The following is a 17,217-nucleotide window of genomic DNA, read 5'->3' as shown; positions in this document are numbered from 1 at the left end:
TTGAGACTATAAAAAAGATCTAAATCCGTCCCTAAAATTTTTTTTCGAAAATTAAGAAATCAACTCTTTTTTTTTTTTCTCTTTTCTAATCTTTCTCATTTTTCATTCCGTTCATCAATTTCAAATAAAAAGATAAAATTAGCATTCAGAAACAAGTTCTACTTAACTTAAAAAAATTCATTTATTCTCTTACAAAATTAGTAAAAATTTCAATACTTATTTTCTATTACTATTTCTCATCTTTTATTCTTGTATTGTCTATTTATCACTAATAAAAATTTTTTTTCATAAATTTACATACCCTTAATTTTTTTTTTACTTAATTTAATTCCATAAAACTACACCCGAATTATTTGTAAAGATTGCAAATGTAAAAGGTAAAGATAGAATAGCAACATATAATATAGAAGAAGTTGGACAAAACAAATAAAAAACAGTAGTGTCATAAGGCAATATAAACAAAATGAAAAAAGAAATAGCAGACAAATTAACATGATTTAACCAAAATATATATATATATATATATATATATATATATATATATATATATATATATATATATATATATCATGGATTGGATATTTGTGTGTTTTGTTTTTGATATATTAGTTTGATTGTTGTGTAACAGGTGATGACATGTCACCATGTCATGTTTTTCTATGCTTTTTCATTTGTTTTTATTTAGTTTTATGCACTTTCTTGCATTCTAAGTAAGTAATTTGGAATGGAAATGCATGACTTCTTTGAATCAAACAACCACCATCTAATTGATGCTAAATCATGAGGTTTAGGCTAAATTTAATTGATTTTTAATGATTTATAAACCTTGTGAATTTGGTGATATTTTGATTGGTTGTTTTAATTTCTTGTAGGTGAAAAAAAGAAGAAAAGAAGAAAGCGTGGCTTAAGAAGTGTGGTTCAAAAAAAAGAAAAGTGCTAATGCTCAGCTCATGACCAAGGGAAAGAGGGGAACGCTACTCCTTGCAAGGAAAATAAGCTAAAATTAGCTTCGAACACAGAGACTTTAGCAAAGAAGGTGCGCTCCTAGCACCACTTGAGCACTACCTTGATGATGTCCAAGACTTGGCACGCGAAATATTTGAAAGGACCTCCCCTTGGAAGCCAATGCTCTGCTCACCTACTCATGATGCACCACACACAAGCGCGACACGGCCAGGAAGTAAGATGCACACAGGATGTGCGCACAAGGCCTCAATGCTCAGCTCAACTTGTGAGCTGAGCATCCTCCTGGAAGCAAATTTTCACATGGGCCAAAAAAATTCAATAAAAATCTAATTTAATTCAATTCTTCTCCAAATTGAATCAAGGCCAACCAAACCCATTTCTCCTCAAAATCAAAGCAAGCAAAGCCCACATCATCACTCAAAGGCACAAGAACAAGCTAGATTAGGAATTTTATTTTGTGAATTTCAATTTCATTTTTATTTTCCATTTTGTAAAAAAAAAGCCTATATAAAGGCATCACTCTCGTTTCAGAGAGGGGGGAGCCCCATTAAAGAATATTGGAGGGTAGCTCCATTAGAAAGCGCTCTCTCTTTAGTTTTTATTTTCTATTTTTGAATTTTGGATCGAGGGGAGAAGGAATTCTGTTTCCCTCTTAGTCTAAGATTTCTCTTGGTTCTGCTTCTGCAAACTTTCAAGTGACTTGTAATTTGAATCAAAGTTCTCTTCATTGCTTTCATCTTTAATTTCCTGCATCTTCTCTGTTGGATCAAGGAAGGATTGGAGATCTAGACTTGTTTTCTAGTCTCCTCCACCCCTGAGATCTTCAACATCCTTTTTAATTTGCTGCAAATTAAGCATTGCTTTTCTGTTTTTAATCTTTCAAGCGTTTTTAGTTTCTGTTGCATTGCTTCAAATCTACATTTCCTACAAGTGCTCTAAGTTCTTGTTCACTGCAATTTTACTTCTCTGCTTACATTGTTCCCAATTTATTCTTCCTGTACTTTTGTTCCTCTGAAATTTACATTTGAGTTGTTGTGAGCTTGATTTAAATTTTCCTGCACTTTAAGCTTCCTGTTACTTGTTCTCAAGATCTCCTTGATTGTTTGCTTCGTTGCTCTCTTTAGTTTCCAGCACCCAACCCCCTTTACATCTGATGCAATTTACATTTCTTGTAATTTAAGTTTCAGCTATTTTACTTTCTTGCACTTTAAGTTTCTGCAATTTTACTTTCTGCATTTTAATTTTCCTTACTATTTACATTCTGCTGCAACAATTCTCACTCACCTATGTTAGCTTGATTAAACTAATCACCCACTAAAGTTGCTTGATCCATCAATCCCTGTGGGATCGACCTCACTCTAAGTGAGTTATTATTATTTGATGCGACCCGGTACACTTGCCGGTGAGTTTTGTGTTGGATCGTTTTCCACAGGTACCTTTCACACCATACACAAAATTTTTGCCCATAATGAAGAGCAAAAGACTTGAAAAGGATCCCTTTTATATATTCAACAAGGTCCTATCCCATTTTTAATCTTTTATGTACTGCATAGCCACTGATTCCTGAAATCTCTTTAGAACACAAATTACTAGCATTCAAACATGTTTTGCAAAACACCGCATTTTAGTGTCACATAGGATACTCTACATGGTTACACTCTTGGTCCATATTGCTTTTATAATAGTACTCTATCCATACTAGCAGAACAACTTATTTTAATAATATAAAGTTCTGTTAGTTTATTAACTAATATTTTTTTTTTAAGTAAATAACCAAATTCGTTCATGCAAAATTACTTATTTTTTAAATAGATTCTCGAAAGAGTTTTTAAATTAAATTTTGTGTTTAAAAATTTAAGTTAGTTACAGTAGTTTTTTTATAATTTTTATTATTTACAGTGTCATAATTTATTAATATAATATATTAAGTGATATTATAGTATATGCCTAACGATTTTAATTGACAATAATTAATATAATAAATTTATAAAATTAAATTAAATTAATTTTAAATTAAAAAATTCTAATAATACCTCAAAATCCTTTTTAATTAGAATTCAATTTAATTTAATTTTATAAATTTATTATATTAATATCTAATTAAGATGTTTAAATATATATTATAGTATCATTTAATATGTCACATTAGTAAATTGTGATGTTATAAAAAAAATACAAAATATTACTAATGTAACTAATTTAAAATTTTTAAAAGATGAATTTAATTAAAAAATATTTAAAAATCATTTTAAAAAACAAGTGTTAAGCGACGAAATTAACTATTTACCATGTGGGATATGATTGTATAAAAAAATTAAATAATATTATATTTATAACAAGATGAGTCTATTTAAAGTGAAAATTTAACTGTAATTATTTTTATGTGAAGTTGATATTTAAAAATTATTAGATAATTTTATAAATTTAATTAAATTATTATCTAATAATTTTTAATTATTAATTTTACATAAAGACAAATATATGAGAATCTTTACAGTCATCTATACATGGGACATATATTGAATTTTTTTATATATTTAAAGAAAAAATAATTAAAAAGGGAGCATGCATTCCGCATGGATTTGGGGCCTCCATCGAGTTTGGGAACAGTGAGAGGCACAGCAGTACGGGATTTGATTCCATGATTCCATCACTCTCCGCTCAACAACCACGACAACGACAGCAATAACTACCTTTAGAGAGGAACCAATGGCCTTTCACTGACTCACATCACAACCAAACAACACAGAAAAGGGAAACCAAGAGCTCATTCATGGAGGTTAAAGCCAGAGCTCCAGGCAAGATCATACTCTCAGGGGAACATGCTGTTGTTCATGGATCCACTGCTGTTGCTGCCTCTATCAACTTATACACCTACGTTACTCTCCGCTTCTCCACCCCTTCCGGTACGCTCTTTCATTCTCTCTTTCTCTAGATCCATTCTTGATTTCATTTTTCGTTTCTGCTTGTTTTCAATTTCGTATGTATTTATTTATATACAGACGATCAGGATTCGTTGAAACTTGTGTTGAAGGACGAGGGTTTAGAGTTCTCGTGGCCGACTAACAGAATCAAACAAGAGTTTCCGGAATCATCAGCTGAGCCGCAATCTCCGGCGCCACCATCGTGCTCCGTCGAGTCTGCCAAGTCTATTGCATCTCTCGTTGAAGGACTCAACATTCCTGAGGCCAAGATCGCTATTGCTTCTGGTGTTTCTGCTTTCCTTTGGTTATACACTTCCATTCATGGGTATTATTCTTACAAATTTGAAATTAGTGGTGGGGAATGTTTTTGAAGTATGCAGTAAATGTGTTCAAAGAGTATGCATTTGTTTTCTTTTTCCAATTCCAGAAATGTTTAAACAGCCAAGAGTTACTTTGCGTTCCTTGATTATTGCTGTAATAATTGGGTAATATTATCTAATAAGTGTATAATTAATCATGGATGTTACATGCATGAAACTGTAGATACTAAGTTAAATAGGTAATTTTGGGTTATTTTCTCCCTACTATTACCGTTCCAATTTCTAAACATGGCAAGGACAGTGATATAGTTTTATTTTGAAGTTTGAACACATACCAAACGTAGTCGTGTGAGTTGTTTTTCTTAATTTCTCTCTGCTTGTGCAGATTTAAGCCTGCTACTGTGTCTTTCACTTCTGAACTTCCCATGGGTTCCGGCCTCGGATCATCAGCCTCGTTTTGCGTGGCGCTGGCGGCTGCCTTGCTCGCCTGCACTGATTTTGTTTCTCTGGATTTGAAACAACAAGGATGGCAGTCTTTTCAGGAGAAGCAACTTGATTTGGTAAATAAATGGGCTTTTGAAGGCGAGAAGATCATCCACGGAAAGCCCTCTGGAATTGACAACTCTGTTAGCGCATATGGTGAGCCCTGACTTAGTCAGATTTTAACACATAATTTCAACATGTGTTTCTGCATTTTGAAGGTTTATATAGTCTAAAATGGAGCAAGTGAATTGAGAAATAACATATCAGCTATGATACAAATACTTCAGTTCATTTCATAAAATTGCTGTATTTAAATAAATGGATGAGTCCAGGCATGATCCATTATAACATATTAGTATTTGATTGGGAGATCTATATACTATACAGATTGTGATTCGTTTGAAATTTTCAATTACTTTGTAGGTTGTTCATAGTTGTAGTGTTAAGTTGTTGCCTCTGAATGCTGAAGTTACTTGACTTATGTTATTATCAGGTAACATCATAAGTTTCAAGTCTGGTAGCATGACACACATGAAGGCAAATACGTTACTGAAAATGCTCATAACTAACACCAAAGTAGGGAGAAACACGAAAGCATTGGTGGCTGGTGTTTCAGAGAGGATGCTAAGGCACCCGGACGCAATGGCTTTTGTGTTCAGTGCTGTTGATTCTATTAGCCAGGAATTAACCTTGATTTTGCAGTCACCAGCCTCAGATGATGTTCTCTCTGTAACGGAGAAAGAAGAGAAGATAGGGGAACTGATGGAAATGAATCAAGGTTTGCTCCAATCTATGGGGGTTAGTCATGTCACAATAGAAACTGTTCTTAGAACGACATTGAAGTACAAGTTGGCTTCTAAATTGACCGGAGCTGGTGGTGGTGGCTGTGTTCTCACACTGCTTCCAACATGTATCCTCTTTACTCCTCATCTTGATTCTGATTCAGTTGTTCGCTTAAGGTTTTCCATCATCTGTTATATATATACTATGATTCTATTATATAAAGGAGATTCATCTTGATAACCACTTTTTAGACTTATACATCAAGTTATATGCCCAGCACACAAACATGATAAGAACACTTGCCACCCACATTTTAGGCTTATTTGCATAAAGATTCTCTGCACTATCATTCATTTTATACACCTTACCTTAGTTTTGGGGTGGGAGGGATGGATGGTTTCATGTCTTTTATACAATTGTTACTTGCACAAACCATGTTTTGTGAATCCAACATGATATTACATAGCTTTCTAATTATGAAATGTATCTTGAAGTTTATGTTATGTATCTTTTCCTTGACATGCTTTTAATCAGTGTTATCAGGTTTCGTTGTCGAAAAAGTAGTTGCTGAATTGGAGTCATGCGGGTTCCAGTGTTTCACTGCCGAAATTGGTGGGAAAGGTGTTGAAGTTAACTTTGAGGTGTCATCTTGATCTTTCTCTTTTGTCCGGAAGGATTACCGTCGGTGATTGAAGATCTTCAAAATAAATAGCATGAAAAATATATGCTTCAATTTTTTTGCATGTAATTAATTTCTAGCATAACTTTGGATTTGTTGGTACTCGGAACACATTTTTTTGTAACCGTGAATTGGTGAACACGTAGTTCTTAACACCACAATTATTTTTTGTTCCATACTGATCTCTGTTCTTAGCACTAAAAACTCTTCCTTTACAAATGGATGGCAAACACATATTTGATTTGATGGTTTCAATTACGGTTATGTAATTGATTATTTTATGTATTTTTTATGGTGAAAACTTAGGTGCAGTGACTTCACGTGAAGTTGATACTTGAGAATCGTTAGATAATTTGATTGAGTTAATTAAATTTTCATCTAACGGTTCTCAGATATCAACTTCACGTGAAGTTGACTTCACCTGAGTTTTTACCATTTTTTATTAGTGTACTATTGAGATTGTCTCATATTATTTGAGTTTGTTTGTATTATCTAAGATGACTGGTGACAACAGAGTGTTAATGTCAATTTTAAACCCAAACTTTTTCAATTCTTTCAGAGGTATTTTTGAAACATAAAGTAAACTTCAAGCACAACTTAAAAAGTTTTCGTGCTGAGTACACTTTTAAAACTAGCTACACATGCCGAACTTCTACTACTTCTGTCTTACTATTACTACTGCTAATTACAGCAGTTCCAAACGCATCAGATAATTCATCTAACAACCTCCCTTTGTCAATATCCCAACCCCAAATGAGTTCGAACCTTCACCCACAAATAAAACATAAAAGTCACCATAAAACAACCCAAAACACCAAAGATGGTAGCCACCAATGGTTTCCATTTAGCATAAACTAATTTAGCCTTCAAATTCAAAATCCTCATTTTCAATCTTGCAACTTCAGCCTCTTGTGTTGTTACTTTTCTATTTGCTCAAGTAAAGAAAGTGCATTCTTTCCCAATCTACAACATAAACAAAAAGCACTTGAAAAAATTCACAGAGATATTAAAATAAGAACACTTAAACTTGAAAAAAGGACAAATAGGTCCCTGACCTTTTGTCCGGCAGATATTTTCATTCCTGACCATTAAAAAATACTTTTAAGTCCCTGACCTTCACAAACTTGGACGGATCAGTCCCTGACGGAGGCATTTGAACGGATCAGTCCCTGACGTAGACATTTGGACGGAGGGACTGATCTGTCCAAATTTTGTGAAGGTCAGGAACTTAAAAGTATTTTTCAATGGTCAGAGATGAAAATGTCCGCAGGACAAAAGGTCAGGGACCTATTTGTCCTTTTCTCCTTAAACTTACATCAAAGTATACACAGCCCCAAAATCTCTAGTCGAATTCTCTGGTTTGACCATCTCGACATAAGGAATTCACCACAATTGCATGTAAGTGTTCCTCATCGCCTATTGTTCTTTTGTGATGATAGAGTCTTGGAAAGCCATGGATTTGAGGAAGAAGAAATAAATTCTAGGATTTAGATTGAAATTTTTATCCTTTAATTTGTTAATATAATTTTTAAAAATAAATGTTTTTTTATCTAATTCAGATACCTAGTTGCCACATCACTAACATAATTGATTTAATGTTTTGATATATTTGATACAAATTTAAAACTTTGAAAACAAAATTGGAATAAAATTTAAGAATATTTTTGAACTTTTTAATAATGGGAACAAAAGATATACTTTTTTTATTTTTAATAATTATGAAGCAGATAGGCGGCTTTACATATTCTTTGAAAAGCTATTAGATAAAGATGGTTATTGTATAAGTTAACGTAGCAGTTAGTAATATATAGTCTTGACTGAATCATCGTTCGAATAATCTAATCCTGTTATTAAGAATCTTACATTTAACACTATTTACCAGAAACATTTTTCTTTTATTTGAAAACGGATGGTGAGAAATAGAAATTGATGGATCCATCTGCAACTTAACGCCCTAACAGTGCCTCATAGTAGACAAGCTGCATAAAATATGAATTTTGCATGCCCTTGATTTTCAAATAGGTAGCCTCCAATCCGTTGAAGTTCAGCTCAAGAAACAAGTTCACTCCAAAATTTGCCATTATCATGGCATACCAATATAGTGCGTTCAATGCTAGCTAGGGGCTAGAAATATGAATTTACAAGATGAACTGTACCAAACTATTTCGTGTCCACTAGATTGATTTTTCTTTAGATATTTACACCTAAAAACATTACAAAGCATACATCAACCACTAAGATAGCTTCCTAAACAGCCTGGGATGAAGCATTGGAGGTCAAAAGTGTTCCCCGGAACCCTTCCTCGGTATGCTGTGTATCCATTTTCTCATCATAAAGTTCCTCTGCAAAATTGAATGATCAATTTTCAGTATATGTATTAAAAAATTATAAGTAAATAATCAATAGCAAAGTAGCTAACCGGCAATATCTCGATTTTCATGGATTTCAGAATCCCTCACTATAATCTGATCTCCAGCAAATATGTTTACATCTGCAAGTGTAGTGTATTCATCATCAATGTCAATTGTCTTATCGCCCTTTTGTAGTAACTGATTTTCCTTGACCACCTGGGTATGGAGCATAAAAATTAGAAGCAATACAATAGGTTATTATAAAACCACCCTACATGAGAACAGAACTGGTTATCCAAACACCTAAGATATGTGAAATATTTTCTTTCATGTCTCAACAAAAACATTTATTTTAAATTGAAAATCAGTATGCGTTTATATAGGAGTTATTTACACTTCCAATGGGAAAACAAAACACGGAGTAACCAAAACTATTATAGAATTTATCCATACCACAAACTGGATTCTTGTATAAGAGAGGATGAAAAGTTTCACATAAAATCATATTCCTCAATCATATCTACATACATAACTTCTAAGTTTCTCCATCACTCACTCTGCACAAATATGAGCACACACACCTATATAAAAAACCATGTCTGTAAACAAGTCATCTTATTCTTCATTTGTTCTAATTAGGACTACATCATTCAAAAAGCAGGATGCTTGAACGCAAGCACCTGGATTTGTTTAGCGATCACATCCAAGAACATGGTTAAAAGGGAGAGGAAAAAAAATCCTATCTTAGGATATTATAAATATGCACAAGAAAGTAGGCTTACCCCAAAGGATTCCCATATCATCATTTTAAGCTGGTACATTGATGTTGAAGCAGAAACTTTCAGACTAATAGAACTCCCATTTTTAGTTTTACGGGTGCGTTTAGAAGCCCGCCGTTCTGTTTCAACAAAACCCTTCGAAGCCTCCAATATTGATCTAGGTACCTCTTTTCCACGGACAAGTATTACAGTTATGTTCTCATTGCAATAGTTTAGCTTCTGCATCAACTCACAGCTTTCTTTTTCTCCAATGCAACTTTCACAAACCTGCATATAGAGAGAGACAGAGATACTTCAATTCAGTAGTAAAATATATTATCAATTAATATATTCAATTAAACATAACACAATGAATGTAAGGCGTGTAAGTTGTATAACTTATTCAGAACAAAAGATGGACCAATGGATAACAGTGTAGATTAGACAGAAACCTACAAACAGATTTGAAGCTGCTTTTTGAAGATGGAAGGCTTTCATTAAAAAATATAACGAATATGCACAAGACCCAAAAAAATTTCCAGACGGTTTGTCTCTGTGCATGTATAATATGCTGAGAAACAGCTAAAGGGAAACTAGGGAAGCCAAGGATATGTCGATCAAAGTACGTATAAATTCATACTATCATATTGGACTATTTCAACCAAGATATGTACATACAGAAGGATAGGAGCCTACAACGGCATTTTCAACAGATTGAGGTAGTATTTTGCATTACCTCTGGACAAGTCTTGATCACGAATTGTCCATTCTCAGTTTCATTATTCACTTTATCTGAAGAACCCAACTGATCCTCACATACTGGCAACTCTTCACATGATCCAATCAAAACATTCTCAGACTCATCAATATTTTCAATACTGGCAGATATTCCTTTGGCCTCATTACCACCCCATTCTTCACATAAGAGTTTCCAATCATTTTCAGATATAACTGTTACACCACTTGCCTAGAATCCAAAAAAGATAATATCAAACTGAGTCATCAGACTTAAAACTGCACTTAAAGTTAGATCATTTCGAAAAAAAAAATCTTGGTATTAGGAAATTATAATATATTTTTCCCCAAATAAAAAATTTATATTTCCATAAGTAAGATAATTATCATGGCAAGCAAGAATAGATACACAGATGTGTTGTCTATGTCATTTGACTATAGTACACAATGACATCTTTTCCTCCTATTCAAACTTACAGAAGACTCTCTTGGAACTATAGCACTGCGTCTGAAAACCAATTCAGGAGGCCTCTCAACTAGTCGTGAGTGCTGTAACAAAACAGAGGAAGAATTACAATTAAATTTCACAAAATGGAATTGCTAAAATTGAGCACACCCAGTACAAATTGTGAGTGCATACCTAAAGTTGTCTCAAAATTTAACAAAATATTTGCAATAATAAATTCTGCAAACCACCTCCATACCACAGAACAAAAAAAGAAAACACAATAAAAAAGCAAGGTGGAATAACAAGGTACCTTTTCACACTTCAGTGAATCAATTACCCCATCTAATGTTTCAGGTTTATCTGAATTCTTTACAGATGGATTAACATAGTTTCTCCATTTTGAAATCCACAAAGATGGAACTAAGAAATACTTGCAATGCAGATAGAGCGGCATACTTTTACCCAGGAATAGTTTCTCATGTTTCTGACGTTGTCTTTGCTTCACTAATCTGCAGCATTTAAGCAGAAGTCACATTTAAAATTCTATATATCAACTCTAGATCAACAGCAATCATCAAATGAAACGACCTCAATGAATCCTCAAAGCAAGCCACTTCAGATAATTCATTACTGCATTCAGAACACTCTCTGGAGTCAACAGGGAAAGTAGGGCAACCCAAAGGATCATCAGGTTTTACAGAGATAGAATCTTCATATAAGAAGAGCCAAAAATCCTCAGGAACAAGCACTCTCTTAGCACCAGCAGCTTGTTCAGGCATAAGCTGCCCATGTGGACAGCTAATAGCTGCTGTTGGTCCAGCATCAGCTTCAGATGGAGCATCAAGAACTTTTCGTTTCCACCATTGCTGTAACCTATGAAAAGTAAGTTCATCAGCACAACAGGCATTAGTGTTATTGCTTTTGATATATGTTGATATCATAATGATTAATGAAGACATTGCAGTGAACTTAAAACAGATCAGCACCGCTGATAGATATCTCTACAACAAAACATATTAACTGTTTCCACAACACAACAGATAACACAACTAGTCAGCATTCAATAACCACTCCTTTGTTCCTGAAGGAGCAAAAATGGTATGAAAAGAAGATTTTGGTATCACACCATGGCCTGGAAATGTAGTACTTTCCATCTTCACAATGTCCATCTAGAACATCCCGTGCAAGCTGCTTCAGTGATTCCCTTCGATCCCGATAGGTATCAGCTGACACCACATTCCGAGCTCCTTCAATCAGACAATCCCAACAGCAATCATCATGAGAAAGTGTGGGCCCCCCACCATGCTGAATTTTACAAGCCAATAAAGGAACATGTTATGAACATAAATATCAGCAATAATGGCAGAACTGGAGTTATCAATTAAAAAACCATAAAAATAAACAGCTGAAAATTTTCAGGCGGATTGCAATTGTATGACCTTACTATTTATGTAATCAGGAGTTCATTCAAAAAAGCAAGCTACATTCTCCCATAAACAACATATAAAGTAACTTACTTTCTAGAGCTATCATTTGCCAACATGCTTATACCCCTTCAACCCATATATTACAAAATTTTTCATGATGACATCGCCAACAAGAAAAAAAAGGATAAGCTTCACGCTTCAAGAAGAAAACAGCCCAGAGCATCAAATCCCTCAGTAACCCTCCTATAGGTCATAAGAGTTGTCTTGGTCCCTCTGACTATTGATTACTTTTACATTTCATCTTTCATACTAGTATTATCCGTCATGAATGTCAAACAGCAGGAAAGGGGATGTAGACAAATCATTAAACACACTGAGCAAGTAACTAAATGTACCAAAATGCATCACAGCCAACAACAATGCAGTTACCTTAGAGAGTAGCTTATCCCATGCTTGAGAAGACAATCTTTTCATTGTGGTAATCTTTGATACTGGGACTTTCCCATGTGAACATTGAATAGATGTGTTGTCAACAGCACTGCATCAAAGTTAGAAAGTAATATATAGATTAAGTGATATCATCATACCCTAATAATTGAGTAATTTACCCGAGGAATGTTTGATTGTAGACAAGGAGGGGAAGAAATCGACACTGTATAACAAAAATCAATTGAAGCATGTATTATAAATAATAAATAATGGAATAAAAGTATGCACCAACGTTGGAATGATGTTGTCAGCCCACTGGCGAAGCCAGTCACTATAAATCCAAAAAATGGTTGCTTCAGTGGCTGAACAGGGGCTTCAGCTAAAACAGATCGAACTTCCTGTCTCCGCTCATTGATACGACTCAATTCTAACTCTTTCTTTTGCTTGTACTGTTCACAAGCATCAAGATATGAGGCATTGATATTTTTAATCTCTTCACGAAGATGGAAAGGAAGACAAGCATCATCCTGGGCAGTAACTGCATCACGCTCTCCTTTATGGTTAGTACCAGAAAACATAACATCTTTTCCATCAACATTCTTCGAACGTTTAAGATGGTACATCAACATGTATGCATCGCTAGAAGAAAATGTCTCCACATGGGAAGAGTGAGACAGTTTGGCATCTAAACCATTCCCATTACTGTCAGCTATCTTTGCTTCAGAGCAATTACTATGAACTACATCAGTCTTGGCTAATTTAGAAGTAGAATTTGAAGCTTCTTCACCAAAGGGATGACGACCTAAGTTAGTGACATTTTCATCATCAAATTCCCACCATTGCCCAGTATTTTCATCCTTAATATGAGCAATGTAGTGACCACTATTAACAGCACTTCCCTTGTGAATTAGTACAGCTGACAAGTCATATATCAACTCAAAAGGAGATGATTCAAACAATCTATGGCGCATATCAAGTTCAGCAGGAAATGAAAATGCCGAAGTAATTTTCTTCCTTGTTGTAGTCTGTCATAAGGAATAGATAATAACGAAAAACAATAATCAGAACACAACTGAGTGATAGAGAAAATTAAATTTTGCTCCACAGCATGAAGGACAAAGCGTATGTTCGTAAAGTGAAACAAACCATTCATGGTTCTTTCCCTATTCTGCTTAATAGAAGTTGAAACTTAAATAATAAAGACAATCTTTAGAAAACACATTCTCCTCAAAGAAAACAAGGAAAACAAAAAAGAATAACAGGAAATAACAGAAAATAGATATCTTGCATCCCTGTGTGTGTGAAGACAGACCACTGTGCATGCATTGTTCTTTCTGGTGATGTGCTTGGACCAAGATGTTTGGTAAGTGGTAACGTTGGAGTAGTTTTTATCTGATTTAAGGTTAGGCATGGAGAAGGAAACTTAGAAAAGAGACAGCTCATTTCGCGACACAGTGCATGGCAAAAAGAACTTTCTATTATAGTTATTTTCCTTTTCTTATAGGATATTTATTCTTGTATTCTAATACAGTAACACTACTTCTCTATGTCCATATTATACACACAAGGCAAATAATAATAACAACAACAACAACAACGATGATGATGAATATTTAGTTGTATAATCCTCACAATAATAACAGAAACAGAAGGACACTCCTGAATTTACCACAATACCTTTGGAAGAAAAACATATCGTTTAAGTTGAAAATTAAGTACTTCGGGCAATGAGCGGAGCTTGATGCTACGAGTTGCATCAACTCTTGCTCTACATGAGTCGCAATAATATTGGTTGTCTCCATGAAGCTCTTCAATAGCAAGGTAATCATCTAGGCTCTCATATAAACTTTGTAATCCCTTGACATTCAACTCCAACTCATAGAAGTCTTCCATTTTCGAAGAAGCTTCAGAGTCTTTTCCACATTGCGAGCACCTGCATAATAAAGAGATAGAATTAAATAATGCGTAATAGTCACAAACATAGCTACAACTAATCACATATATCAAACGTGAATGTAGGGAGAAGAAAATACTTGAGATCATTTGAACATAAATACCAATGTCACTTCTGACTTATGAAGCACAAACATTTCAAAAAAGGGCTGTGCAGGAAACATGTTGAATACTTTGTTTTAAGAGTTAGAGAAATCACAATGGGACACTACAAAATACACATGGACACATCACATCTTGCTCTGCCACCATGTCTGAGTCAGTGTCATGTCCCATGTATATGCTTCATAGCTTTTGACCAATTATGATGAAATCATTCTACACAACCAGTACCACGAATTACTTAATAATTTCAAACTCCAAATAGTACTCAAGACTAATATAGAAGCCAGATTAGCACAGAAAGATTATTAAAAGCTCATTGGTAATAAGAAAAACGAAAATTCCTTCATAGAATTCAAACTCAAATAAGTGGGGAGACCCAACAATCACAATGAATAGCTGCATTTATGACATTAGAAAAATGATTCTTGTGCGAGAGTGCTGAGGAGAAGTTAAAATAAATAAAAGAAAAACATATCATATATGATTAGTCTACAATATTTCGAAGCCCCACCCAACAAAAAGTGAAAATGGAGATTTCTAAACTGTGAAATATCAAACTTAACAGAAAAATAATTTCGGATTTCTTGATAATTATTAATGAAAAAAATGATCCTATATCAAAAAAATGTTTATGTAATCAATATGTTCATCAAATCACTGATTCTTACTTTGTCACGTGAGACACATTTCCACGAAAAAGATCTTGAACTATTGTTCTTGCCTTTGCAATTTTGGAATGGCTCAGGCAACGCTCCAGCAATGAAAGAAGCAATGTCAGGAACTCATGGCTATCCTGCTGAACTCCATTGTCTAACTCAAGTGTTTTTACGAATGGGGATGAATCTATGAAAGCCATTTTGCTAACATGCAACTGTACAAAAAGCCGAACCAGCTGATTTAACACCGGTTGCTGTTGCAAAACTTCTGGTTCTACAGAAAATATGCCTTCCCGGAAAGATTTATTCATGTACAAGCACTGAAGTATACTGTTGGCATAGCAGGTTGCACCAAGATTTGTTAGACCCGCAGGTGAAGAAGCAGATGCGCGAAGATCCTTAGTTGGGTCGGGGCCAAGACTTTCAACAAAATCTGACGTCTTCATCCACAAGCCAGACTTCCGCGATCCATTTGGAGGAGGAACCAATGCACAGAAGCAATTTGGGTTGTCTTTAGCATTGACACGGCAACCTGAACAAACCGGCTTCCAAATCATATACAATTGGTTTATATCTTCTTCAGTTATACCACCCGTTTTGTGAATTTTCCTACACAAGAAAGCACATCAAAGGTCAAAACAAAAATGAAGCACAGATAGGGAACAAAAAGCTGCACTTCACTCAATTCCTAGTATTTAAAAATTAATAAACATCTGTTACTAGTACCTCCATATTTCGGTAGTGCTATCAACATCATCCCCTTGCCTCTGCCTCTTGTTTTTGCTTCGCGTATTTGGTCTACTCATAGTAGAATATATAACCTAAAAGTGACAATCAAAGGCATAAGAAACCAACTTCTTTAGAGAAGAATAGAAGAAACAAATCAACACAACATTTTTCAGTTTTCACACCCATTAAAAAATTTTACAGCAACATTCAAACACATCAAATTAACTCAGAATCTTTATTTGTTTTCCCTTCTGAAAATTGGCAATGACCACTGTATATCAAAGAGCCAAGTATAATAGTTCTCATAAGAACTCTTATGATAATAAAAATGGTGATCCAATAACACAATAGAAACCCAAATATTTAGCTAAAAAAAAGTTCCAGCATCACTTTGAATGAATAAACTCAAAATTTCCCCAGAACAAAACTCTTAAGAAGCTTTGGCTTTATTCATGTGTATATATACAAAACACATTACCGTAAGTTCACTCTCTCATCATCATGATTCATTACACATCAGAACAAGCACGTCTTAGATTATAATAAACCACAAAGAGCCAAAGCCAAACTGAAAGAGAACCCTAGAAATCTCAAACAGTGCAAGAGGAACAAAAACACAAATAAAACGAAGCAAAATCAACGTAGAATCGAAGCCACGATGAAATGTGAAACACACGTTTATGCTTCAATAAATAATAATAAATAAAAAATAAATTGCGGAAAACATGATAAAAAAAACTTCGGTTGGTTGTTTGTGATATTACCAGAGAGAGGAAAAAGACGAGCTGCTTTGAAAGATCAATAATCACTTTAGGATTCAGGGTAACGAGGAAACAATAGCAGAGAAGAATAATTGAATTTATATATGACTTTTTTCAATTGATTCTTTTAATTGTAAGCTAGAATGAATTACTGAGAACTGTAATTTTTGTTTTCTTCCAAATCTAAATCTTATTTATTTTTTTACCTTTTTACCGGAGGGAAAATGGTAGGGAGGGAGGGAATGGTAGAAAAAGAGAAGAGGGAAAGTCAGAGACACGCACAGTGAATAGAAAAAGAGAGAGGGGAAAAAGACAGAAATTGGTTTTGAGTGGGTTTTAAAAATGAATGGGCCAAGTAAGAAGGAAGAAATCTGAATAGATGGGTCAAGTCCGAGTCAGAGCTTTTCTCTTCTGTGGCACAGGCTAGTGGCTACACACACCTAGAAGCTAAGTTCTAGTGTTAAACATATTCTGGATACCGTAATTGTATCATTAGTGGGTTTTCTTTTTTTTTTTTTGGTGACTTAGTGGGTTTTCTTTTGTGTTTAATTGTATTTACTGTTATTTTTAATTGATATATTTAAATGAATTTTAAAATATTATATATTATTAATTATTAACAAAAAAATCTATTTAAAATATTTTATACAATCAATTTTGTTAGGTAATACAACAAACTACAGCCCACCAGTAAATTTTTTTTGAATATT

General features: G+C 34.1%; 2 protein-coding genes across 4 annotated transcripts; one reads left to right on the top strand and one right to left on the bottom strand.

Annotated features, from left to right (window-relative positions):
* Positions 1-3,475: 3,475 nt before the first annotated feature.
* Positions 3,476-6,331, top strand: LOC112755643 (mevalonate kinase). Of its 3 annotated transcripts, none has more exons than XM_025803863.3 (5): positions 3,476-3,872; positions 3,969-4,215; positions 4,596-4,849; positions 5,187-5,603; positions 6,011-6,331. In XM_025803863.3, exons 1-5 carry the CDS (start codon positions 3,740-3,742, stop codon positions 6,127-6,129), a joined length of 1,170 nt encoding a protein of 389 aa, XP_025659648.1. In that variant the 5' UTR covers positions 3,476-3,739; the 3' UTR covers positions 6,130-6,331. The 3 variants fall into 3 exon arrangements, with proteins under 3 accessions (XP_025659648.1, XP_072053715.1, XP_025659649.1); XM_072197614.1 differs by having other exon boundaries at positions 3,527-3,872; positions 5,187-5,652; positions 6,020-6,331; XM_025803864.3 differs by having other exon boundaries at positions 3,532-3,872; positions 6,020-6,331.
* A 1,804-nt stretch (positions 6,332-8,135) lies between these two features.
* Positions 8,136-16,838, bottom strand: LOC112755640 (ubiquitin carboxyl-terminal hydrolase 26-like). The gene is given in 15 exon segments (XM_072197613.1): positions 8,136-8,497; positions 8,575-8,722; positions 9,289-9,552; positions 10,001-10,231; positions 10,477-10,548; positions 10,758-10,956; positions 11,036-11,320; positions 11,574-11,752; positions 12,304-12,412; positions 12,596-12,653; positions 12,656-13,328; positions 13,981-14,236; positions 15,030-15,626; positions 15,744-15,838; positions 16,511-16,838. Coding segments are annotated over 14 exon segments (3,246 nt in total). The 5' UTR covers positions 15,824-15,838; positions 16,511-16,838; the 3' UTR covers positions 8,136-8,402.
* Between the last annotated feature and the right edge of the window lie 379 nt (positions 16,839-17,217).

This window comes from Arachis hypogaea, chromosome 6, assembly GCF_003086295.3.
Source record: "Arachis hypogaea cultivar Tifrunner chromosome 6, arahy.Tifrunner.gnm2.J5K5, whole genome shotgun sequence".
Taxonomy (NCBI): Eukaryota; Viridiplantae; Streptophyta; class Magnoliopsida; order Fabales; family Fabaceae; genus Arachis; species Arachis hypogaea.
Note: the sequence above shows the minus strand (reverse complement) of the source record. Positions and strands in the feature narration are given on the sequence as shown.

Excerpts from the sequence above, each read along its gene's own strand:
- LOC112755643 (XM_025803863.3), top strand. The coding sequence starts at position 3,740 with ATGGAGGTTAAAGCCAGAGCTCCAGGCAAGATCATACTCTCAGGGGAA. Across the intron at positions 3,873-3,968 it reads CCGCTTCTCCACCCCTTCCG|ACGATCAGGATTCGTTGAAA; the intron begins GTACGCTCTTTC and ends ATTTATATACAG. Across the intron at positions 5,604-6,010 it reads TCTCACACTGCTTCCAACAT|TGTTATCAGGTTTCGTTGTC; the intron begins GTATCCTCTTTA and ends GCTTTTAATCAG.